The following is a 22,952-nucleotide window of genomic DNA, read 5'->3' on the forward strand; positions in this document are numbered from 1 at the left end:
TGATTCCTCCTTGGAGGTAAGAAATGAATCAAGTTTGTGATCACACCTGAGCAGAACACTTTTGTGCACTTTAAGTAGCACCAAGAGCCAAGGCAAAACTCTGCAGCGCTGAATGTCCCCGCCAGGAGCAAATGGCCAGAGATGGGGACAAAATGCCTTGAGAGGCAGCTCTGCTGGCTGTGCAACAGTCTGGCTGCCCAGTGCTTGCTGTTATCACGTGCCGAGAAAAGGATCACGTGAAGAGGCGGGGAGCCAGCCCTGCAGAGCCTGGGTGGCATTGAGGTGTTGCTGGTGGGATCCTGGGACCTTCTGCCTCTAATGGCGTTTGTAACCCAACACCAGATCCAAAAGGTAAGGGACTGCACACCGGGAAGGGAGCATGTCTGTAGTGCAGGCAGGTGACACTACTTGTAAGGCATGGTCACTACTAGTTAACCCACGACCAGGCCTAGCAAAGATCTGCTTTACAATGGTTTATGTTCTCAGCTTCTTGTACTGCATTCATTTTGGGTGTGTGAGGACCCTGTTGTGGCAGAGGGCAGCTTGACCCACAGAGCTCTTGGAGGAATTCCTCTCATGCCCTTCTGCCTCCACTGCTCAGCTGTTGTCCGTGAAGTTGAAATCTGCCTGCCAAAGGATAATCTCCAGGGTATTCTATATAAAGAAACAGTAGTGCTATCAGAGTTCATTTTGTAAGGGATTGCGTAGTCAACCATAAGAAATCACTCAGGGATTTTTCCCTTAGAGAAAACAATGTTTTGCAGCTTGCAAAGGAATCTCATTCTTATTTGGAATCCAGGTGTGACTGCTCTGATCAGGTTAGAAGTCTTTGTAATTTAATAGTTGCTGGTCACACGCTTAGATAAGATATCCCTAAGCCACAAAGGCTCTAGCAATATCTTCTCTGCTTTGTGGACTGAGGGGTTGAGATATGTTGTTCTTAACTTTATGGAACCTAAGCCTTGTTATGAACTATCTTCTTTGCAATAGAAAACCCTCCTGATACTAAAAATTAGGAGCAGGTTGTCCAGCTGCAGAGCTGCCTTTGGGATGCTTTTCACACTGAGCTGAGGCACAGTGAAGGGCCAGAACTGTTTTCTCTTGCTTTGTGCTGCTGCTTCTGAGGACTGTGGAGGAGAGCAGTCACCCCCTCTCTTCCAGTTCCACAAGGATGGCTTCCTTGCCCTAGAGCATTTTTTCACCACAGAGGAGTGTGACAGCATGAGGAAACAGATTCAGAAAATCATAGCAGAGATGGAAGTGCCACCGCACTGCCGCACCGAGTTCTCCACCAAGGAAGAGGAGCAGCTCCAGGCGCAGGTACTGAGAAGGGCAGGGCTGTTCCCGTTGGAGCACTGCAAGAAGAAAGGGGAAAAGGCAAATAGCTGCTCAGGATTCACTCTGGGGGAACGTGGCTGTTTCTTTTAACTGAATATAACACTAAGAGAGGCATTTGATCTCCAGCTTTCTACAAATGTTTGGTGGTGATCTTATTAGAGGGTGAAGGAGGAAAGGGCACGTGTGGCTCTGCTGTGCTTTCAGCCCCCACAACTATTGCCCCAGGTAGCCATAAGCAGCTCTTACAGATAACTTTCTCTCTGTTTGCAGAACAAGCACATAGGTTATTTTCCAGGCAGCCAGCAAAAGAAAAAGCAAGGGTAACCTCTATGTGAGGGGTTCTTGTAAAGTCCTAATCAATGCCAAGAGATTTATTATCGTGGAAAGCCTTTGTATGAGTGATTTCTATTGTCTCTGTTTTGTTTGTGCTGCGCCTTGATGGGAAAAAGATGCAGGTGAATATTAACACTTTGATCAATGTTTGTTTATGTTTTTACAAGGATACTGTCTTTACTGTGTTGTCATCCCTGGCAGGGTAGCTCGGATTATTTCCTAACCAGTGGAGATAAGATTAGATTCTTCTTTGAGAAAGGCGTTTTGGATGAGAGAGGTAAGGTCTGGCCTGAATTAGCCACAGGGAGGGGACAGGAGAAGGCTGAGTGAGGGGTCTGGCCAGTTTCCAGCTCTACGGATGACTTCTGTTTTGAAAACAACATTAAATTCTGGTTTTGTTTTGTAGGTAACTTTCTAATTCCAAAGGAGAAATCCATCAGCAAGATTGGCCACGGTATGTTTAAAGGATGGGGTTTTGAGAGAGATGGACAAAAGGGGTATGGTTTTCAGACATGAGGATTTCTCCAGACCTACTTGCTATGAATAACCTTGGCCATCTGAGTTAAAACTTTTCTGAGCAGGGAAGTGACTTCTTCCCTCTTGTGTTGCTTCTCTGTGCCTCCTGGGGATCACTGCATCAAATATCGCAGACTTCACCCCCTCTCACCATTGTGGCCACGCAGCTCCTGTCTTTCCAACCCCAGGCTGTTTTACTCTGTGTTTCTGCTTCTTCAACTTGATTTCTACACCTCAGTCTGCTTTTCCACATGTCGCTCTGTCACTGTCTGCAGTTCTCCCTGTGCTGCCCCTTCCTCTCTGCTGTCAAAGGACTTAAAAATATTCTGTAAGGAACCTTTTCAAAAAACCTTTCTAGGAGGTTTTTCAGCTACGCGTAGCTCAGAGTCACTGACACGCGAATGTTTGGACTTCAGTCCTTGTCTCTTTTATGTAAGAGATTGCTCTAGTAAATTTACTACCTAAGACAGGTCACGTTTAGTACAGATCAAACTCCGTCTACCATGTCCTGTACAGGGCTGGGTTGCCAGCACTGAAGCTGTCCTCCCTCCTTTGGTGTCACCAGCACATTTTCTTCACCCTTACTGGTTTCAGTTTGACCTATTTCCTCTCTCCCAGCTACTGAACTGGCATTTTGATCCCTTTTGCTTTCAAACAAAACATAGAAAAAAGAGCAGAATTCACTGCATCTCTGAACACATGATCTTTGCTCAGATTAAGCTTCACTAAATGTGGAAATTCAGTACTGAAATTTCTTGGTGCTTTGATTGCCTCAGGAAAACACCCCTCTCCCACCCCCCTGCCATTCTGTAACACTTCAGCTTTTCCCCAGGGGAAGTGAAAAGAGCTGTAGATGCCTGCTGACTCATAACTTAACGGCCTCTCTAGAGTAAAGTAATGGCCTCTCTAGACTTTTTTGTGATTACTCCATTTGGTTGAGTCCAGTCTCATTCCTTGCTCGGGAACAGCCCCTGCTGGACCCGGTCATGTGTCCTCCCAGCAGATTTGACCACGATGAGATGGAGGTTCCAAGTCTTTGTTTTACAGCTCTGTCAGAGCTGGGCTGTAGCAATTATCTGTGTGCAAACAGCTTTGACCTGCAGGCTGTGGCCCTCTGCAAAGGGCACCAAAGATAAGCCCTAGCTCATTTTTGCAGTAATTACTCTTTTGTAGGTCTTAAGAACTGAGTTTTTAAAGGGTGAATTCACCTATGTACCTCAGGGTCATGTATAGTGGTTGTCGTGTTAGCATTTATGTGATATAATACTTAATCACATAATAATTTTTGTTCACTCTGTTATACTCACTATTTTTTATATAGCTGCACTTTGTGGCTAGTGAGTGATTATATTTTTGGTTTCTAAAGAAAACTGTACATATCTACAAGTGCTGTATCACCTTAGGCATGATAAGCCATGTATATCCACTCTTGGGAGGGATGAAACTTTCTGGCTGCCATCCATCTTTCTTGGCTATCATCTCGGCAGCTGTCAATGATGAGCTGCAGAGATGATAGCCAAGCAAGTTCCCTTCTGTTAATGAAATCTTCAGTCTAAGCCTCTTCTTTCCCCTTAGCTTTACATGCTTATGATCCTGTCTTCAAGCAAATCACCCACTCCTCCAAGGTGCAGGTGAGCTGTTACTGTTTCCTAGAATGGTCTGGGGAAAAAAAAAATTATGAAGTAGCTAATCTTAATTTTTCTAGACTCCTAAGGGTAGTAATTTTGTCCATAAAAGGAAATTTAAATCTCTTCAAATAATAATGCTTTATAGTGTGTAGAAAACAGCAAACATAAACCTTGGAACGTTTTCTTGCAGGAATTGGGACGAAAACTAGGCCTTGAGAAACCAGTGGTTGTACAAAGCATGTATATCTTCAAGGTACAGTGATTAAAGTTGTCTTGTCACTCAGGAAATAAGACCCTGTTAGGTGGGAAGCTGTGAAACTCTTTTCTTCACACGTCACCTTTCTTTCCTTTCAGCAACCTGGCATTGGTGGTGAAGGTGAGATTCATATTATCTATATATCACACCCCAAATAATACTCCTTTAGGAAAGGAATATTACCAGGAAAGAGGCTCAGAATCAGACTTTAGCCTATGAGTTTTGTGGTCCAAACCTTCTTAAAATTATTTAAAAGCATCCATGTTTTCCAGAAATGTTTCTACATAATCTGCAACTTGTACAGAGAGCTACTTTTTCAGCCTGCTGCAAATGTAAGATAGTATTTTTATGTAAGGTTTAATGTGTATGGCAGTGTAGGTCAGGTCAGAAGTCAGGGAGAACAAGCCTGCTGTCCTAGCGGTACTGAATTCCTCAGGTATTAAAAGACCATAATGACTGTGTCTCATTCCAGTGACCCCGCACCAGGATGCCACCTTCCTGCACACGGAGCCTCTGGGCAGAATCCTGGGGTTCTGGATTGCCCTGGAGGATGCCACGCAGGAGAACGGCTGCTTGTGGTTCATTCCTGGCTCACACACCAGTAAGAGTCATGGTAGTTTGGTGCGTACTGTGGAATGCGCTCCCTCGTCTTGATTAACGGTGGAGGGTAACACGGACTGTGTTATGGTTCTCTGCATCATGTAGTGCCTGCAGAAACACGTGACTGATCTTGTTTGTCGAAAGGACGACTTTATTTACTACAAGGATCTCCCTCTGTGCTGTTGTCAAGTCTAAATTCTACAAACACATTTCTCAGCAGGTTATTAACTGCTTCACTTTGCTCTTGGCCACCAGTCCATCACAGGAGTCTAATATGACAATATTTTTAAATAAAAAAATACGTAGTATACGTCACTGATGCTGTGTTTAGTTTTAAGTTGATATCTAGCCTAGAAACAAAGAATCGAGTGTACTGGGGCAAGGAAGGACAGTCCTCCTGAATTTTTATTTACTCCAGAACCTGTTAAGGGGGGGTCGTTAAAACTGCTCCTTAATTTTTTTCTCTTCACTTCAGTGTTATTTCAGAAGCTTGCCCTGCAGTATTCAGAGTCTGCCTTGCCAGGCCTCTGAGATTTAAGACTTCAGTGTAAAGAAGGTCTTAAACTGCTGAGTCCTTTCTTCCTGCAGTGAAACAGGTCATTGCTGTATGTTGGTGCTCCTTCCGCAGTTTTGACTGTAGCCTTGAAATTGTTAATCAACTCTGATCTGGACTGCAAAGAGTAATAATCCTCCTTTTGCCATCCAGAGTAGGATTACACTGAGAAACCACCTTTTTCTTTTTTTTCTTTTTTTTTTTTTTCCATCCACTCCCAAAACAGTTTCTTTTCCAGGTTATATCCCCTTCATGAACATTCCCTTTTTTGCCCCAGCCAATAAAATTGTTAGTCCTGACAGCCCTGCGTAAGGGGAACAGAAATCCTCTTCCACACACACAACTATCAAATATTGGTATGAATTTCAGTAAACAAGGAAAGCCTCCAAGTCTATGCAAGGATCACTAGGACACCATCGGAGAACAGTCAGTGTCCCCAGAGAACACAGACAAGATGACCTGAGGTCCCTTCCAACCCTTCCAACCTGTTAAAACCAGATTAGCACAGATTCATGTAACGGCTGATGTGGCCAATGGTAGTTGCTGCGTGTGTAACCACTACTGGATTACAGCACAGTTTTGTTTTTCACTACCTCTAGGGCACACTAATTGGCTTTGAACTGTTGCTTAACTAAGCATTCGCTTAGTGTAATCATAGTGCTCAAGATTTTAAGGCACTCATCCCTCATAAATTCTGGAGCTGGCTGCACTCTGATTGCAATTTATGCTCTTACAGAAAAGAGAAATGGACCAAAGGCTGGCTTCGCATAAGTGTATGACTATTTGTGTTCCTAAAAGGCTATGTTGTAAAGCACAGAAAGAGACAGAAAGGCAAACAAAAGGCAGTTCTTTATCTGTTTCTGCCACAGTTGGAAAATCCTAAATCTTTGCTTAATGAAAAATCCCACCCAAATTAGTAAGGAAAAAATTGAATATACTATAATAATAAAGTTTCTCTCATTGCCAAGAGAAATCATGGATATTTTCCTCTGCTGTGCAGAATGTAGCTAGTTGTTTAATTTCTGTGTTTGCTTATTCTGTGGATTTGCAGGGGGAATTACCCGGAGGATGGTCCGTGCAGCTCCAGGTACCTCAACATGTGTAGAGTTTATAGGGTCAGAGCCGGCCTACGATAACAGCCAGTTTGTACCTCTGCCTATAAGTAAAGGTAAAACAAATTCTGTTTTAACAGAATTTGTAAAATTCTGTAAACAAATCTGCTTTACAGCTTAAGAAAAACAAGACAGCTAAAATTTTATTTTAACACTTTCAACTATATTTTAAAGCCAGCACTCACAATTTGAAAAAAGCAGTGCAGATGTTCTTTTCAAACAGGTGGACTCATTCTCATCCACGGTGAAGTCGTCCATAAGAGTGAACTGAACAGCTCGGAGTCTTCTCGCCACGTGTTCACCTTCCATGTGATGGAAGCCAAAGACACCAGCTGGAGCAAAGAGAACTGGTAAGGTCACCATCCTAACAAGCAGCTGAGGAAACTAGAGCCTTTTCAATGCAACACCCAGGATAACCTTTTATTGGTGGTCATGCATGTCACACAGTTTCTGTTAGTACCTCAGTTAGCACTGATTTCATACCCATAGAACTGGTACAGCCTCTGAAGTTTTGTTTTTACCTCTTCCTTCCTTCCTAGGCTCCAGCCAACTCCCGAACTGCCTTTTCCATCGCTCTACACTTGAAGTTAGTGATCAGCTTCTGGAGTCACTATCCCATCAATATTCCCTTCTCATCATTCATTCATGTTCTCTTTAAATACGACTTTCATGAGATCAGCTCTCAAGCTTAATTTAGCCCCATCTCAGAATGAGGACCCTTGACACAGCCGAATACTCCTGCATTAGACAGAAGCTTCTGCTACAACATGAGCCCCACTAGTATGAGAATAGTCACCCAGTCCTTTTGGTAAGGAAACTCCCTCAGTCTTGAGAATAGACCATTAAAGACCATTGCAGCTTGACTAGGACCAGTTAAGAAGTATTTCTTATTGCAAATACTCAGTATTTTTTTTCCTGTTTAAGTCAAGAGCTCGTCTAGTGCACTTGGCTGTATTGATCCCTGTTGTGGGCAAAATGAAGCAGGAAGTTTACTTTGCTAGAAATATTTAGAAGGTTGATTATAAAACTGTAGCGGAGCGTTCAGTCTCTGGGTGTGTTGATTAAAAATATTACAGTTCTTAAAGATTCATATTAAAATTATGAAAACAAAAACTCCCAATCAAACTCCTAGCATTTAAAATAAAAATAGAAATTCTCCTTTTCAACTCCCTCATCTTTTCTTTGAGGAAGACACAGTGTGACCTTCTCCCAACAGATGCAGCCAGTGCTAAGAACAATATCTCCAAAACCCCAACAAAAGCAAACCAACTTACAGCAAGGTGAAACCTAAGGGGTGTTAAGACATTTAAGTTGCGCCGAGGCATGCGCCAGCCTGTGTCCTGAACAGAGCAGAAGCTGTTGAGGTGTAACTTCCATGGTGCTGGCGCAGTGGCAACCCTGAGATATGAGCCTGGTATCATCAATGCACTAATTACGCTGTAGTGACTTTAAGACTGCTCAGAGTCCTGGCAGAGTAAGCCCCAGTTCTTACTGACTCATCCCTTTCAAAAGTATATTGCCTGTCTCTGGCATTTGTTTGATGTGAAATAGTCAAATTTGGTTTCGTTATGGTAAGAAGTTTCCCTTCAGCCCTTTGGGCTTTGCTGGGCGATGCAGAATAGGTTCAGTAGCGCAAAGAATTAATCACAGCGGAATGATTGAGGTGGCCGTGGTAGGATTAGGAAGCTGAGCAATAGCAACAGCAGTAATGTTGAGCTTAAAGTTTCTGCAGGTACAGCTACCACCCCTGCAGGTATAGCCCTCCCCTACCTTTTCTGCAGTTTGTTTGAAAGCTGTGAGCAGCGCGGAGGGAAAGTGAGTGCCTTTAACGCTGGTGCAATAGCACCAGCTAATAAAATATTATTACCTTAGTGGTGAAGGTTGCGGCTTGTGGTGGAAGCAACTAAAGCTTTTTCTGTATCTTTCCATTAGAAGCGTTAATTTAGACTAGCACCTTTCTGCTGAGGAGTGATAGTTTGTCCCCTGATTTTATGCACCTGCAATGTACAAAAACATCTAGTGCAAGTGCATAAATAAAAGGAAGAGGCTGGATTGAATTTGCAGGATTTCCTGTTAAATGTGGAGGAAGCCCAGCCTAGCACAATGAGAGTTTGGTTTCCCACAAAGAGTATCTGGTAACTTATTGCGTTATTAACCAAAACCAACTTGGGACAATTCTGGCTTCCTCAGGAAAAGCAGCGTCAAATCTCAGGAGCCCTGCCCAGGCAGGGGGGTAACTTGGGCAATGCTGCCTCTCAGCTCTTTGAGTCCTGGCTTGTCGCAAGGACAAACACTAATACTAGATACTGGGGCCAATTTTGCTGTCTTGGTGTGCTGGCCCAGAGCACTAGTGTCACTTCACCCCCAGTCTTATTCTCCTACGACACAGTCTCAGGGCAGTATTGTATAAGGTATCTTGCACTCCCACAAAACTGTTCCCAAAAGTGAATAAAAGGAGTGTCAGAAGTTAACTTTGCCCTGCAAACGAGGATGTTGGAATACAAATCTTCTGCTTGGACACTTCTCAGGGCAAGGGGAGAGGCAGGGAGGATGTGTGCTAATGTGTCTGTTCTAACGGACACTTGGTAAACTGGTGAGAAGAGCTTGTCAGCACAGAAATGTTTAACACATAAAAATTATGAGGGTTTTTTTTTGCCATGAAATGGTTATTTTAACTGAATTCTGTCCATTTATTTGTTGATAGAAGCATTTTTATAAATTATTTATTAAATACCTAGCTGAAAAAATGTGAAAACTAGAAAGCTGCAAGAGAAGTTTATTGACTTTTAACAGATTTTTCTGCTTTCATGATTAACATGTAATTAATCTTTTCTGTGACTTTGGGGGAAACAAGCATATTGAATATTATCCCAAATGAATTTAGAGATTAAAATCTTGAAGACAAAACAGTTTTCTTGTTGCATAAATCTTCTCAAACCTCCCACACCTGCCCCAGATAAACTTCACTATTATAGCTACTGAATTTGAAGTCATGTTCACACACTGCAGTGCATTAGTATGGCTCTTGTTGACGGTGACTGCATACATTGGGAGTCGTATTCACTTTGTGTAGACAGTGGCCACCCTCATCATAAAACAGGCTTTAAATGGTGCTTATACAGAAATTAGTTCGGATACAAGACGGCAGGGCTCAGTACAGTAAGACAAGTTTTAGCTCTGATGCAATACAGAGCTAGCAAAATCTGAGAGGTTTGCTTATGTTTTTTCCTCTCGCTGACTTACCTCTTCTTCCTCTATCTTCTGTGCCTCTGAGCACCCAAGAGAGACGTAAAAGTAGCATTTGTGTTTAATAATCCAATTTTCAAGTCACGGTTGTGTTCTTGTGGGAACATAAATCAACTCATGCTGTTTTAAACGGGAAAAGAACCAAGACCAAACCAAAACTTTTATTTTAAAGAGGTCTTTTTCATTTCTATTTTTTAAACAATTTTATCTGCTGTACCAAAACCAGTGTTTAGATCAGTGTTGAGCTCTCAATACAGTGCATATTGTACTACTTTTCTCTAGAAAGGGAGAAACCTCTGCTCCTTGAAGTGCTTCTAAGCCATAAACATGATCTGGAGGTAGAGAGGCAACAGCAGGTTATCAATCTGGGTAGTATAGGCTTCCAAAAGAGAAACTAAACTCACAGATGCCAGAATCCAGGCATAGCTGGAGTTCAGATTCACGCTGCTGTCAAAGATCAGAATAAGAGCCACAGCAATGATCTGAGCAAAAATAGCTGTCATTGTCCCTTCAAAGGTCTTCTTTGTTCCTGGCCATTTAATTTCCCCCATTGTACTACCAAAAACGGAGGCAATAGTGTCTCCTACCCCTACTGCCAGTACCCCAGAGTAGGGGACCAGTGCTCCCGCCCCAGACAAGGTACCTTTAGGAGCACAAGATCTGGGGAACAACCATACTGGGAGGGACATGCCAAGGAGGAGATAAATATGAGTCAAGATTAGAGGTCCACTGTCTCTCTCATCCAAGAAGAGAGACAGCAAATGCCTAAGGGTTTGGCCAAATGGTTTGATCCTGAAGTACCGAATATACTCTAAGAAGATAAACACTGCCAGACACAGTACTGCAGCAACGTAGAGAAGCTGGCGGTCATAGATAAGCCCAGGAACATAAGTAGCTACAACAATGAAATGGAAATATTTCCTGGTTATAGTCGAGGCCTGGTGTTTTTTAGATTCAGATGATCTCTTAGCATTCTGGTAGAAAACTACACCACATGCTGAAGCAGCCAAAAAGGTCCAATATACAAGAAGGTAAACTCTTGTCTGTGTCTGAAACAGAAACTGGAATAGCCAGAACAAAGGGTTCCTCTGGATCAGTCGGTACAGCCAAGGCATGATGACCCCTAAGCCTAGCACTGCTGTCATCATGTGGAAAAACATGGAGGAGATCCACGTACCCGAATCCATGAAAATGAAGAGCACAGTGAAAAAAAGCCCAAGAATAACAACTCCAACAACTGCTACCAGAAGGAAAAAGTCTATGGGATCACCTCTGCCCTCGATTACATTCAGTGAGCGTTTAATGAGCTGATTGAGAACAAAACTTAGACCTCCGAGAACTAGCAATGCTTCTCCAGGAGTAAAACATCGAGGCAACAAGTACAGCAAGATCATACTGAGGTAGACAAAAATGAGCAGCACTTCTAGGACTTCTATCACTTCTGAAACAGTCAGAGAGTGCTTCATGGTATAGATAATTATACTGCCAGCAACACCAGTAAGTATGCAAGTGTTGGTTGGCACAGGTTTTGTGATGCCAACCGCTATTACAGACAGAAAGAGAGCAACCAGCATGCCTGTGGAAGCTACAACTATGCCAAAACGTTCGAAGTACACAATGCCAGCAGACTTGCACCTCTCCTTCATCACTATCCCCAACAAGGGGGTGACCATGCTAGCTGGCAGGAGGCCACTGTTCGCTGCTGTACGGAAGTGGAATACAGCCCCACCCAGCTGGAGCAGACGGTCCCATTTGAATTGGACATAAAAAGCCTGGACGGCGAGAGCGACAGCGCACCAGGAATACCGGTCCCACACTACTGCGTGCACAAAGAGAACGATGACGAACACGATCAGGGATTCCACCAGCACTGGCTTGTTTAACATGATTCCAGTCCAATGTGGCTCAAGATTTCAAAATATTTATCAGGTGTCCTGATGTGCCCAATAGTCGTCCATTAGGAAGAATTTCCTTTCATGCTACTGCAATTCCTGTTAAAAAAGAAAAAAAAAAAAAGGCAAAAAATTAAAGCAACTACTAGGAAAGCTAAAGTTTCCGCACAGCTGTTTTGTTTTTAAGCTCAATTTAAACTGATGATTATGTGCCAATTTTTATGTCAACAGACAGGTGAATTAAAAAAAAAAAACAACCAAAAACCAGTGAGGTAATGGATCAGCCAAAACTGTTATACCTCTCTGAGAATCAGGGAAGTCAACCTGCGGTGACAGAAATGATCCACTGAATACTGGGGCATTCAGATACAGTTTTCAATATTTCTGTTGCAGTGTCTTTGAATTTAAATATGAAGCAAACAAGCCATAAATATCCCCAGAAGGATTCACTGTGATGGTATGAATTTAAATTATAGTTAATTTAATAGTTTAAAGATAGTTTTAGAACCTTATTTTGTATGCAGTTTTCACTGTATTTTTACAGAATGTTTCTCCTTTTGTTAAATCTTTCTTTTCCCACTGCTGTGCAAAACCCTCTATGTACCCCTCTCTCCTCCTGTTCCCGGTGTTATGATTGAACACTTCCACTACTGCAGCAGATATTTAATAATGCTAGGTAGTATTTACAATAGAATTAGAAAAGAAAACATCACAATCACTAAAAAAAATTGTCAAATGGCATACTTTATCTAATTTTGATCTATTACCAGAGCTGTCAAGATAAGCTAAGTTGGAAATCTAAGCACAGAAAAATCAAATGAACAGAAATAATTTTGCCTGCAGCCACGACAGGATGTTCATCGCATTCTTAGTATTAAGCAGCTTAATTTGTTTTGCTTCTACAGCACTGCTGGGTCATATTTGTTACAGTGATACCTATTCTACAATACGCTTCTAGTCCATCTTGACATATTGGCAATATTCTGTTTAATGCCAGATGTGTCGCAGCGACATGATTTAACCATTATACAGCTTCATACTGAGTAAATGAGTCTGATTTATTCTTTCTTATGTTTAAAGAAAGGTATTGGCTTGATTTCTTTTTAACCCATGGCACAGCCTCTTCCTCCTGTCAGATATTGATTCCCATTTCTAAGCAAGAATCCCATGCTTCTATTTTACACAGACTCTAGATCTGTATCAATAAGCGAGATATTTTAATGTTAGTCAGTCGTTAATGACATTAGATAAATATTAGCGAGTCTCATCCCAAAAATGCATTGTTACTTTGTGATTTGTTTAACTAACCTCTGGTGTGCACGGTTTTCCTCATTCTTCAAAAGTAAACCATGCAAAACATTCGTGATCATGATTTAAAGCTGTCATTGTTTCCTGTATCCTCTCGCTCCCTTGTCTTATTAACACTGCGTTTACAGCACTTCACCTTCTCTGAATCAAGGCTTACAGCCAAGGACAGCTGCACTGCAAACTAATCTTTCCTTTAAACTTTTGAACTATATGATAAATAGTTGAGATAATCAGCAATGCACATAATGACTCTAAGTTAAATCATATCTTATCTTCTTCGAGGCATTGTGGGCATTCAAGCAGTATGCAATTCTCACCAGCGTTTATTGCTTTCTGGCAACCTTTATTTTTCTTTATTCGTAATTGATATTTTGTCTTAGCCATTTATAAGCCAAGGCCATTATACTGGCATCTCTTAGGGGCTCTTAGAAATATGGAAATAGATACCTTCAGATGGCAAAAGAATGGCTGGATCGTATCCTGCTGGATACAACATCCCCAGCTGAAACTTTGGATTGCTTCATCCTTTCTGGCCAACCCTTAAGCTTCCAGTCTCATTATTAATATCTACATTAGCTCCCTCACGGAAGGCTAGAAATTTATCTGAAGTTCTGGTTTAGGTTTCATCCGCTGTTGAATGGTGTCACCAGATTATAGAGCTGATAGAAGTCTTAGTGGTACTACTAGGTAACTATTAAAGTTTGTACCATCAAACTCCCTTACACTGTGGGCCTGGAGTGTTTAGTTATTTATGACTTTGTACTGAAAACTCTTAATTATTAATAGATTGCTTTTTGGCATCCTTATTCCTATGGCCTGAAATACTTGATTGCCAAACAGCTTCATTACATTTACTGTTGCGATACAGCTAGATCATGCCAAGTGTAACCTTTTTGCCATCACAATCCATTTTTAAACAGAACAGGAGAAGAATTAATTGTATAGTCAATAAAACATAACTGGCATGGGCAATACCTACCTATGACCCATAACAGGTTTGGGGTCCCACTCCTTGTTGTTTCTGAGCCCGGGGAGGGGGAGGCTTAAGGCTTATTTCAGAAAAGGCAGGGTAAATACCACATGCTAGCCAAAGACTGAAAAAGACCTCCCACTCAGTCTGGCAACGTTAAGGTTGCAACCCAGCTCTTGCATCAATAATGACACATGACAACTTCCCCCAGCAGGCAGCCTGCCAGCTTGGCTGTAAGACAAGGAAGAACCTCACCAAATGAAATGCAGGTCTCCTACTCTAACGCAGTGGCTTTGAATTTACAACACGATGCATTTCACTGCTGAATTATTTAATTTTCTTGTGCCTGCTGCAATTCCTTCCTCCACACCTTTCGGGTAACGGGAAGCCCCTCAGTACTGCTGCCCTCTCACACATCGAGGGACCCATCGATTCCAGTTCCAAGCCGGACTAGGGGTTTTGTGCCCGTTTCGTGATCTGCGCCCTGGCTAGGGAAGCTTCCCACTGAGGTGCTCCCAAATGCCCGGTAGCCCTCGCCTCGCTGCAGCACCTGCCTCCTTCCTCTCCTCCCTGCGTCCCCCGCAGCACTGCGGACTCCGCTCGCCCTCTCCTTCCGCGCCGCCCTCCACCTCCTCTCCCACTCAGCTGCGGCACCCCGCGACCCAGTCTTCGCTACCGGGAAGCTGCGGCTCGGCACGGGCTGCAGGGCGGGTGGCGGCCGCAACATCCCCTGGGAGGTCTCGGAGCCGCTGCCCGGGTGAACCTCGGGTCCCGCCAACGCGCTGCAGCCCTTCCCCAGCCGCCCGCCCGCAGCCTAGCAGCCGAGCGGGAACCCACCTCCCAGGACGCCGCCATCTTGGCGCTGCCGCCTGTCACATGACCCAAACGGCCGGGGAGGGGGCCGGGGGCGGAGCGACGGCCCTCACCACGTGACACCGGCGCTGGGGAGGACACGCGACTCCGCGCTGCGGGTCACGTGAGAGGGGAGCGAAGATGGCGGCGGGCGGGCTGTGCGCGAGGTGCGGAGTCGCGGCGGCGGCGGCTCCGGTGGGGCGGGGAGGGGGACTGGGGGCCGCTCCGTTCTTCGCTGCGTGCGGGGCCCCCGCCGCGGGGCGGGGGGGGTGGGAGGGCAGAGTGGGGCCCTGCGGGGCGGGGGGGGCAGCGCCGGCGGGGGGGGCACGGGACGGGGAGAGTTAACGGCAGCGGGGCCCGCGCCGGCCTGGGCCCGCCCCCCGCGCGCGCACGGAGGCCCCGCCCCGTTCCTCGCTGAGGGGCCCCTCGGGGGTACCCCCCCCCCAGGCGGCTGAATTTCGTGACTTTTTGGCGATTTTGTGTTTCTTTTATTTTGCCGTATGGTAAAAGGTAAAATGTTAAATAGAACTCTTTACAAGGTTTTGCTTTTGTGAAGCTGGTGTCTCGGTTTACGCCAGCGTCCCGGAGGTGTCTGTCAGACCCCCCCCAACCCCAGAGCTGTTCTCGTGAAGAGCAGGACGTTCGAGGATTGATTTTCACCCTTCGGAAACTTTTTGCAAATATAAAAATCAAAACAGATGTGGAAGATGTATAAAGGAAGCGATTCAATGAATGCTAAGTTCAGTGATCACTTTGGATGGGTGCTGAGCGCTTTTATTGACGTTTATTGTAACGTTTTTCTGCTCTGGAGTGCTCCTAGATGTCTAATTTTTATTAAATGAATGTCTATAAGCCCTAATGGGGACAAGAACACTGCTGTTAAATGTGATTGCGTAAAGAGAGCTTCCCTTCCTTAGCTGTCTCAGAGCCTAATTAATGAACTGGCAACAAACCAGTGTCTTTTATTCACAGAAGAGGTTAGGAGGGAATGAAAAGTAGAAAGATTGGCTTTGCCAGGCTGGTGCTTGGTTCTACAAAGAGCTTCTTTTCTTGGTAAAATTCTGTGGCCTTTTGGTGCTCTGTGTGGGCTGGAGAGGTGTACGCACAGCTGGTTGCTGACCTAGTCGTGGGGAGGTTTGTTAGCGTATACACAGGGAGGTGCAGCTAGCTATCAAGGAATTAGCAGGTAGAAATTATGTTGATAGGTGTACTGGAAATAATAGGTCTTACCATTTAAGTGGCACCATGTGTCAGAAGTTGCAGATGACTTTCACTGCCATAGTGTGTTATTTTGATGCTGCTGTTCTAAAAATAAGTTAATGAGTGTTCTTGCTTTTGTAGACAGCCTTTGCATGGGGAGCTCTGTTGTTTAACTCCTGATTTGTATTACATTGCTAACAAATCAGCATTTGTCTAAGTTCCTGGGGTACTCTTTCTGACAAACATCCTTTTTCAGAGCTGTTGTAGGGAGACTCGTTTTTCTGGGTGTGTATGCCAGGGCCAGGATTTAACCGTTACACCTTATAGGGCTGATTGGCTTTTCTACAGAGTCCTCAGAAAGAAACAAGAAGCCAAGGGTAAATGTTCTGAAGACCTGCGGCAAATCATTCTACCTTATGTAAAGCTGTTGCAACTTTTCACTTCACCCAGTTTTATATTACACTTAGAGTGGAGGATGAAACTGTTAGGGAAGAATTTGTCTGGAGGAGAGTGTTGAATGTAACTGAATAAAATACTGGTCTATACTTCCATTAGGTTTCTTTTTACTAACCTCAAATGTCCAACTAGCAAAATCAAATTGAGCTAATAAACTGATAGAAATGTGATGCTGCTTTGATGTGAGTTTGCAAGTCTTGCTACATCAGTTGTCACTCTCTTTGGGTCTTTCCTGCGTTCTTCCGGGACATCTGAAACTGGTTAGCTAAAAACCAATGTCCCCTAAATCAGTTTTCATACATTGCATTGCAGTGTGCTCTGAGTTAATGGCAGCTTTGAAAAAGGTGTAAGCTAAATGGAAGCCTGAAATAGCGTTCATCGGTAAAATACTCCCCACTTTTTCCCTTTGTATACAGGAGCGGCAGAGAATTGTGGACAATTCTTCTGGGCAGATCAGCTTTAAGGGAACCAGTAAGTATGCGAATCGATAAGCATGTTTGCCTGTCACTGAATGGACTCTGTGGCCAAATATATCATTTGTTCATCTCTTTGGATACTAGTAAAAATATGTTTTGCTGTTTTTTCCTCTTCCTCAGTGCAATTTTTGTTCCTCTGTCTCCATTACTTGTTCATTCTTCCACTCCTTGTTTATAGCTGCTTCATGAACTACCTGGAAACGTGTATGTGAAAAGGTGGTTCCCTTTCTGGAGCGGATACAAGTACTACTTTCTAGACTGGCTGGCCTGGGGTATTCATGAGTGGTACAGCTTGCTTCCTTATTTTCTGGAATGGAGCCTGTGCTTTCAAGAATTTGCCCAGAGGTTGGAAATCCAAATGTTTCTGAACCCAGTCCATTGCCTCCTATTTCCCCTCCCTTCCCTTGATTAGGCAAGGCAGTGAGCTTTCTCATACAGTATGCACCTCGAATCAGTCTGAATCATAAACACTTGTCTTGTGTTGTTCCTGTCTCTTTGTGGTGGTGGAATTTCTTTGCTTCACTTAAATTTAACGAATCTGATACTCAGAAGTGTATGCTGAGGAATCTGTTCAGTAGTATTTGGTTCTTTTTTTTAGGCACAGATTGCGGCAGAGTTGAACAAGCACTGGCAAAGATTATTAGAGGGACTTTCATACTATAAACCGCCAAGGTATAGTGATTGCTCGATTTCAGAAATCAACCTCTAAAATGGGATCTCCTAATAAGTAGAGGAGCATGTTGACTATTCCTCTCTGATTACATAAAAATAGATTTTTACTCCCTTGCATGACTTGAGATTTCAGGAGAGGAGTAGCAAGAGAAAGTACTTAATCCACATAATGTTTTTGGGCTTGAAATACAGACCAGAAAGAAGTAACAGCTGTTTTTGCTGTCATTACTAATGTTAGGTAGTTTTGGACCTTGCTTCTGCTGAGCTGCAGCGATCGTGTGCAAGCGTGCAGCCTGTGGACAAGTAACTCCTCTTGACACTCAGTCGTCCCAGAAGGATATCCAGATTCCCCACTGGAGAGGGTGGAATGAATATAGCCTACATTTATTATAGTAATAATTGTGAACAATGTTAAGTTTTGTCTGGTGGGAAGATTACATAATATTGTTGTATGAAATACTGAAAGGCCACTGAGGAAAAAGCAAATATTCAGTTTAAACTGACAAAACTGAGAACTTTGAAATTAAGCCTCCGGAGTTCATTCCTTGGGATTGCTGCATTTTTCATGACTAAAATTTCTTTTTTCTTTAGTACGACTTCTGCAGAAAAAATAAAAGCTGATAAAGATGTAGCTGCTCCAATGAAAGAGTTGGGTCTGAGGGTCAGCAAGTTTTTGGTGAGTGAAGGGGCTATTCTGATTATTTTTTATCCCTGCAATTGGAATGCTTTGTTATTGGGATTTTATTACTTAAGTAAGCTCCTTGATGTCGGATAGAGGCAAACTTAAATTCCTTGCAGTTCAAAACTACTCTAAAGGATGTTAGAATTACATGTTGGGGCTGTAGGTGAAAATTTTAAAAAGTCATTAGTGATCTTGAGATGCCTCAGTTTTCCTGGTTAATGCCCCCTCCTGCTGCAAAGGGCCCTGCTTTTCAGAAGCAGTCACCCACTTGGGTTCTTTCAAGACATCTGAACTGCTCAGCCAAAAACTGATGTCCCTAAATCAGTTGCCATGTTTGAAAATCCTGTTGGTTTACCTGCAAGGTTATGTTGCTTCAAGCCAGAAGTTGGAATTCGGTGACTGCTGGTACCCTTTTTTAAAATCACTGTTACCCGTTGGCTGAAGTTAAACTGGCTACATCTAAGTGACATCAAAGCTTACGTATTTAGCTTTAAACAGCAGTGCTGACTAAAGCAAGCATCTGCCTGATGCAAAAATTTCCTTTTCACATATTTTGGAAGTTAGTTGTTTTGAAGAGCTGCCTGAATATTTGGAAAGAGTCTTCGTCTTCAATGAATTCAGTTGCCTTATTAATTTCAGAGAGTCTCTCTGTTTTTCAGGGGCTGGATGAAGAGCAGAGTGTGCAGTTGTTACAGTGTTATCTTCAAGAGGATTACAGAGGAACAAGGGACTCCCTGAAGGTCTGTATCTCCCATTTATGTTCTATTTACTCCACATCTTTCCGTAATACCAGTAGTTTGTTGATGCATGTGGTCACATGTGGAGTGGAAATGGCTTTGTAGCTTTTCTTCTCTGAACGTACAATGCTAAAGTGCTGCTTTAAGGAAGTGTGATAGCAGATATCCAGGCCTAACTTTCTAGTATGTCTTCCTGTTTGAATCTTTCTGCAGGAACTCAGCTCCTCTCTCTATCACAGGAATACAGGAAAGTTCGGATTTGTGAAGGAGAGTGAATGGAGATGAAGAACAAACACGTAGTTACAAACTGAGTGTTTTTGCTTTGTACTTTTGGAATCTGTCTTTCAAAAGAAATGGAGAAAAATTCTTTTGTTTATTTCAGTCTTTTTTTTGTGAATATGTATTTTGTCAGTAGGTATTTCTGCAGCAGATATTTATTTTATTGTGTTTTGCTTACAGACAGTTCTTCAGGATGAAAGGCAGAGTCAGGCTCTGATGCTTAAGGTTAGTCGTTTCCATTTGTGTTTTCTGTTGCAAAGATCTATTGACAGAGAACCAGCTTTATTTCTGTGGATCCAGAAAACCTTGGAATAACTGAAGTATTCCTTCATGTAAAGAACAGATTCTAGAAGATGCTTCTGAAATAGAGGGATGTGCATAAAGATTTGAACAGTGTTAATAGTTTCTACAGAAAGGAAATTGTAGGCTTAATATCAGGGAATTTAGCTGGGCAGATGTATGCTCACATGTTTTCCAAAGCTTATAGGTTTATATGTTATTCTCTGAAGTGACAACTCTGAAATGGAGACTGATGGTCATATCTGGCAGAGGATAGTAGGGATAAGGAATGAGAGACCTGTCTCTGTCTTTTTGCCTTCTTTTTCCAAGTTTCCTCACATAGCAGTGTAATTATAGATATGTCCCTATGGGCATATTTTATTGAGTTCTGTAAAGTTAATTAAGTGGGTTTTTTCCAGATAACTTAAAAACTGCTTAATTGAAACTCCATCTGCAGTAATGTTTTTAGCACTGTATATTCTTGTGATGAAGGCCTTGGCAGTGTATGGGAGGGGGAAGTGTCTGGGAGTTGGATGCAATACCGAACTGATATCAATGACACTTTATATTCACAGCTTGCTGACTATTACTATGAAGAGAGGATCTGCATTCTGCGCTGTGTCCTCCATCTACTTACTTATTTTCAGGACGAGAGGCACCCTTACACAGTGAGTACAGGAACCTTTTCCTGGATGTGATGTAATTGAAATAGGCTAAATATATAAGTGGTGTAGTAGTTGTCCACTTATGATTGTAAAATGCAAGTGAGCGAGAAGTTGTGTGAGAAGAAATGTGAGAAGTTAATTTATTTATTTGTTTATTTAAGGCACAATACTTCCAGTGTGTTGAAAAGTTGGACAAGGAACTAGTTCCTAATTACCGGAAACAGTTTGAAGCACTGTACAAAGCAGAAGCTCCTACATGGGAAACACATGGAAATCTCATGGTATTTTGTTTCTTGCTATTATTTATGAAACTTACAAAGTCCTTATATGTAGTGTACTGGAAAATGTGTATGTGCAGATGCAGTTAAAAAGGATGTTTCTCCTGGTCCAAGAAACCTGAAATGTATTTTCTCTCTAACAGAACACACTTTTGCTCAGAAACAGAGTTGTACGGAACGTATTGTTCCTTATAATAAATCCATGGAATGCCCATGGCTAACGCATCCATTTATGTGTAGTTGTTCATAATCTCTCTGTATCAGCACACCTTGTTTTTACAGTGGCTTTCCTTGCCATTGCTACAAACTGCTGCCTGCACAAGCTGTTGAACTGCTTCAACACTTCTCAGTTTCTAACTGCTTTGGCTGACCTGTGAGCTTCGACATCTGATGGTAGAAATTTCCCTTGTGCAGACAGAACGTCAAGTTTCCCGTTGGTTTGTGCAATGTCTCCGTGAACAGTCCATGCTCCTGGAAGTCATCTTCCTCTACTATGCATACTTTGAAATGGCGCCTGATGAGCTTCTGGCATTTGCAAAGATGTTCAAAGAACAGGGATTTGGCACTAGACAAACCAACAGACATTTGGTAGATGAGAGCATGGATCACCTGGTAGATCGTATTGGGTAAGTATCATGTATATTTGCGAAGTGAGTTGTTTTCCTCAGGAAAAAGCATTTATAACTCTTGCTGCTGCCTCTTAAAATCACCCCTATTTCAAGCCAAGCTTATTGTGATGAAGGTGAAATAGCTTTTCTGGTCACCTTGGAGGTTTGTGGCAAAATGAAGGTGTGATTGCAAATTAGAGAGGTATCCACATACTAGCTTTAATCTAGTATATAATCTTGTCTCTGGTAAGAATGGCAGCGAAGACACGGTGCCACTCCTTCTTAGGTGGTCTAGTGGTAAAGTGAAATTGCGTTTTCACTATCCTGTGCTAGTAGTCTGGCTGCTACCTGTGTGAAGGCTAGCACTCCCTCTCTGACCTGTATTGTTAACTGTGTTGCCTCAGTTCAAGCTATTGTGGGTGTGCTTACGAATGGCAGTAATGTCTTCGTTTTGCTGCATGGGACGTACCTCGAGCTGCAGCCAGGGCGAATGAAAATCCTGCCAGGTGGCAGAGAGTTACAAAGGTGGAAAAGCTATCTTCAAATTTCAGTGACCTTTTCAAGCAGAAATTGTAGTTCTGAAGATTGTAATCTGTCATGTACTAGCATTTCAAGACAAACCCTGGATTACCTGTTATTAATTTAATGTAATTTCTTATTGCTTCAAAGAACAGCTGAAAAAGGCAAACTAAAGGTTGTTTTTGACCACTTATTGGTTTAAAAAAATCCTCTGAATTCTTAAATAAAGTTTCTGACCTACTTGTTTTTATTCTTTTCCTGCTTGTAGCTACTTTAGTGCTCTTATTCTGGTAGAGGGCATGGAAATAGATTCCCTCCATGAGCGTGCTTTGGATGACAGGACAGAGGAGCACAAGTTAGCCAATAATGACCGCATCCACCAGGTAAAGCACTGGCAGAGTAACCCCTCATCAGGCCTAACAATACAGAACTTCCTGTGATTACCCAAGCAGTGCTGTTCAAAGATTATGTCTGTAAGTTTCTCATCCTTGGGTTTGTTGATAAAGTGTTGGAACTAGCATCCACATAACATTCTGGGGCAAGTAAGAACAAAATTAATTCCTCTACCCCTTATATTTCCTTGGTTATCCTGGGCCTTTCTCTAAAGAAAGATGCATGCAAAGAAACAGGCATTGTGAAATTTCCAGAAGGGAATGAAACAAAAGCTTTGTAGTGTCAGTGCTTTTAGGTGAGAGAACATCTAAGGTTAGACCAACTCTAAGTCAGTAAACCATGCAGAAAAACAGACCAAGGCTGCAAGTATATAATTTGGTCAGTTGCTGGTTTGAAATAATTATCTGCAAGGGAAGGGTGACTTAGCAAGAAGACACAATCAGCTATATGCTTGCTGAGTATTAACTTCCTTCAGATCTTAATTATTTTGCTTTTGTCTTGTCTCTGTGCAGGAGATGGACAGTCAGTTGTTGCAGTTAGGGGATGTCTCACATCATGCTCTGGTCCTTCTGGCCTGGGCTCTGCTCCGTCACACTGTAAATCCAGAGGAGTCAACAAACATTATCAGGAGAATGGGCAGCACTGCTATCCAGCTGAATGTTTTCCAGTATCTGACAAAGCTTCTGCGATCGCTGAGCAGTGGGGGGAAGAATGTGAGTTTCTTATAATCATATATGTAAGCTCTTCAAAATTTTCAGCTGCTACTGATGTAAAGGTATGATGGGAAGTGGATGGTTTTGAACCAATGTTCATTCAAACTGAATCTGGTTTTAAGCAGAGTATGCAGTAAAGCATGTTTTATCATCTTACTTTCTTTCAGTGAGGATCAGAAATCAAGTTGAAATGAAACAGATTTTTATGCTCAAGGAATTAAAAAAAAAAAAGCTTTTGCAAGTTGAGGAACTACATCTCTTTTGACCAGAATAGACTGCATTTAATTACATTTGTTGATTTGCCTCCATGAGCGTACTTGCCATTGGGGATCTTGAGTGTTAGGTGATCTAACTCTGCACTATTATCTGCGTATGGTTTTGTTAGACAGTA

At 42.7% G+C, this 22,952-nt stretch overlaps 3 protein-coding genes across 6 annotated transcripts in view; 2 read left to right on the forward strand and 1 right to left on the reverse strand.

Annotated features, from left to right (window-relative positions):
• On the forward strand, nucleotides 1–9,243 carry PHYHD1 (phytanoyl-CoA dioxygenase domain containing 1). Of its 2 annotated transcripts, XM_075112643.1 has the most exons (11): nucleotides 233–351; nucleotides 1,162–1,320; nucleotides 1,873–1,948; nucleotides 2,078–2,125; nucleotides 3,763–3,818; nucleotides 4,006–4,068; nucleotides 4,170–4,191; nucleotides 4,544–4,672; nucleotides 6,276–6,392; nucleotides 6,560–6,686; nucleotides 6,876–9,243. In XM_075112643.1, the coding sequence occupies exons 1-11, from the start codon at nucleotides 319–321 to the stop codon at nucleotides 6,919–6,921; spliced, it is 876 nt and encodes a 291-aa protein (XP_074968744.1). In that variant the 5' UTR covers nucleotides 233–318; the 3' UTR covers nucleotides 6,922–9,243. The 2 variants fall into 2 exon arrangements, with proteins under 2 accessions (XP_074968745.1, XP_074968744.1); XM_075112644.1 differs by lacking the exon at nucleotides 6,276–6,392 and having other exon boundaries at nucleotides 1–351.
• Nucleotides 9,097–14,657, reverse strand: DOLK (dolichol kinase). 3 transcript variants are annotated; one of them, XM_075112640.1, is made up of 3 exons: nucleotides 14,590–14,649; nucleotides 13,762–13,983; nucleotides 9,097–11,573 (listed from the first exon to the last, which is right to left on the reverse strand). In XM_075112640.1, the coding sequence occupies exon 3, from the start codon at nucleotides 11,466–11,468 to the stop codon at nucleotides 9,897–9,899; it is 1,572 nt and encodes a 523-aa protein (XP_074968741.1). In that variant the 5' UTR covers nucleotides 11,469–11,573; nucleotides 13,762–13,983; nucleotides 14,590–14,649; the 3' UTR covers nucleotides 9,097–9,896. The 3 variants fall into 3 exon arrangements, with proteins under 3 accessions (XP_074968741.1, XP_074968742.1, XP_074968743.1); XM_075112641.1 differs by having other exon boundaries at nucleotides 13,762–13,831; nucleotides 14,590–14,635; XM_075112642.1 differs by lacking the exon at nucleotides 13,762–13,983 and having other exon boundaries at nucleotides 14,590–14,657.
• A 56-nt stretch (nucleotides 14,658–14,713) lies between these two features.
• NUP188 (nucleoporin 188) overlaps nucleotides 14,714–22,952 on the forward strand; it is a 29,124-nt gene continuing 20,885 nt past the window's right edge. The window contains exons 1-11 of the mRNA XM_075112638.1: nucleotides 14,714–14,771; nucleotides 16,677–16,731; nucleotides 17,335–17,408; nucleotides 18,000–18,084; nucleotides 18,750–18,830; nucleotides 19,287–19,331; nucleotides 19,961–20,053; nucleotides 20,212–20,331; nucleotides 20,743–20,954; nucleotides 21,724–21,838; nucleotides 22,361–22,561. Coding sequence (XP_074968739.1) covers nucleotides 14,746–14,771; nucleotides 16,677–16,731; nucleotides 17,335–17,408; nucleotides 18,000–18,084; nucleotides 18,750–18,830; nucleotides 19,287–19,331; nucleotides 19,961–20,053; nucleotides 20,212–20,331; nucleotides 20,743–20,954; nucleotides 21,724–21,838; nucleotides 22,361–22,561 — 1,107 coding nt within the window. The 5' untranslated portion in view covers nucleotides 14,714–14,745. The remainder of the gene's footprint in view (nucleotides 14,772–16,676; nucleotides 16,732–17,334; nucleotides 17,409–17,999; nucleotides 18,085–18,749; nucleotides 18,831–19,286; nucleotides 19,332–19,960; nucleotides 20,054–20,211; nucleotides 20,332–20,742; nucleotides 20,955–21,723; nucleotides 21,839–22,360; nucleotides 22,562–22,952) is intronic.

Source organism: Phalacrocorax aristotelis, chromosome 17, assembly GCF_949628215.1.
Source record: "Phalacrocorax aristotelis chromosome 17, bGulAri2.1, whole genome shotgun sequence".
In the NCBI taxonomy this organism is placed as follows: domain Eukaryota; kingdom Metazoa; phylum Chordata; class Aves; order Suliformes; family Phalacrocoracidae; genus Phalacrocorax; species Phalacrocorax aristotelis.

Excerpts from the sequence above, each read along its gene's own strand:
- PHYHD1 (XM_075112643.1), top strand. The coding sequence starts at position 319 with ATGGCGTTTGTAACCCAACACCAGATCCAAAAG. Across the intron at positions 1,321-1,872 it reads AGGAGCAGCTCCAGGCGCAG|GGTAGCTCGGATTATTTCCT; the intron begins GTACTGAGAAGG and ends CATCCCTGGCAG. Across the intron at positions 6,393-6,559 it reads ACCTCTGCCTATAAGTAAAG|GTGGACTCATTCTCATCCAC; the intron begins GTAAAACAAATT and ends CTTTTCAAACAG.
- DOLK (XM_075112642.1), bottom strand. The coding sequence starts at position 11,468 with ATGTTAAACAAGCCAGTGCTGGTGGAATCCCTGATCGTGTTCGTCATC.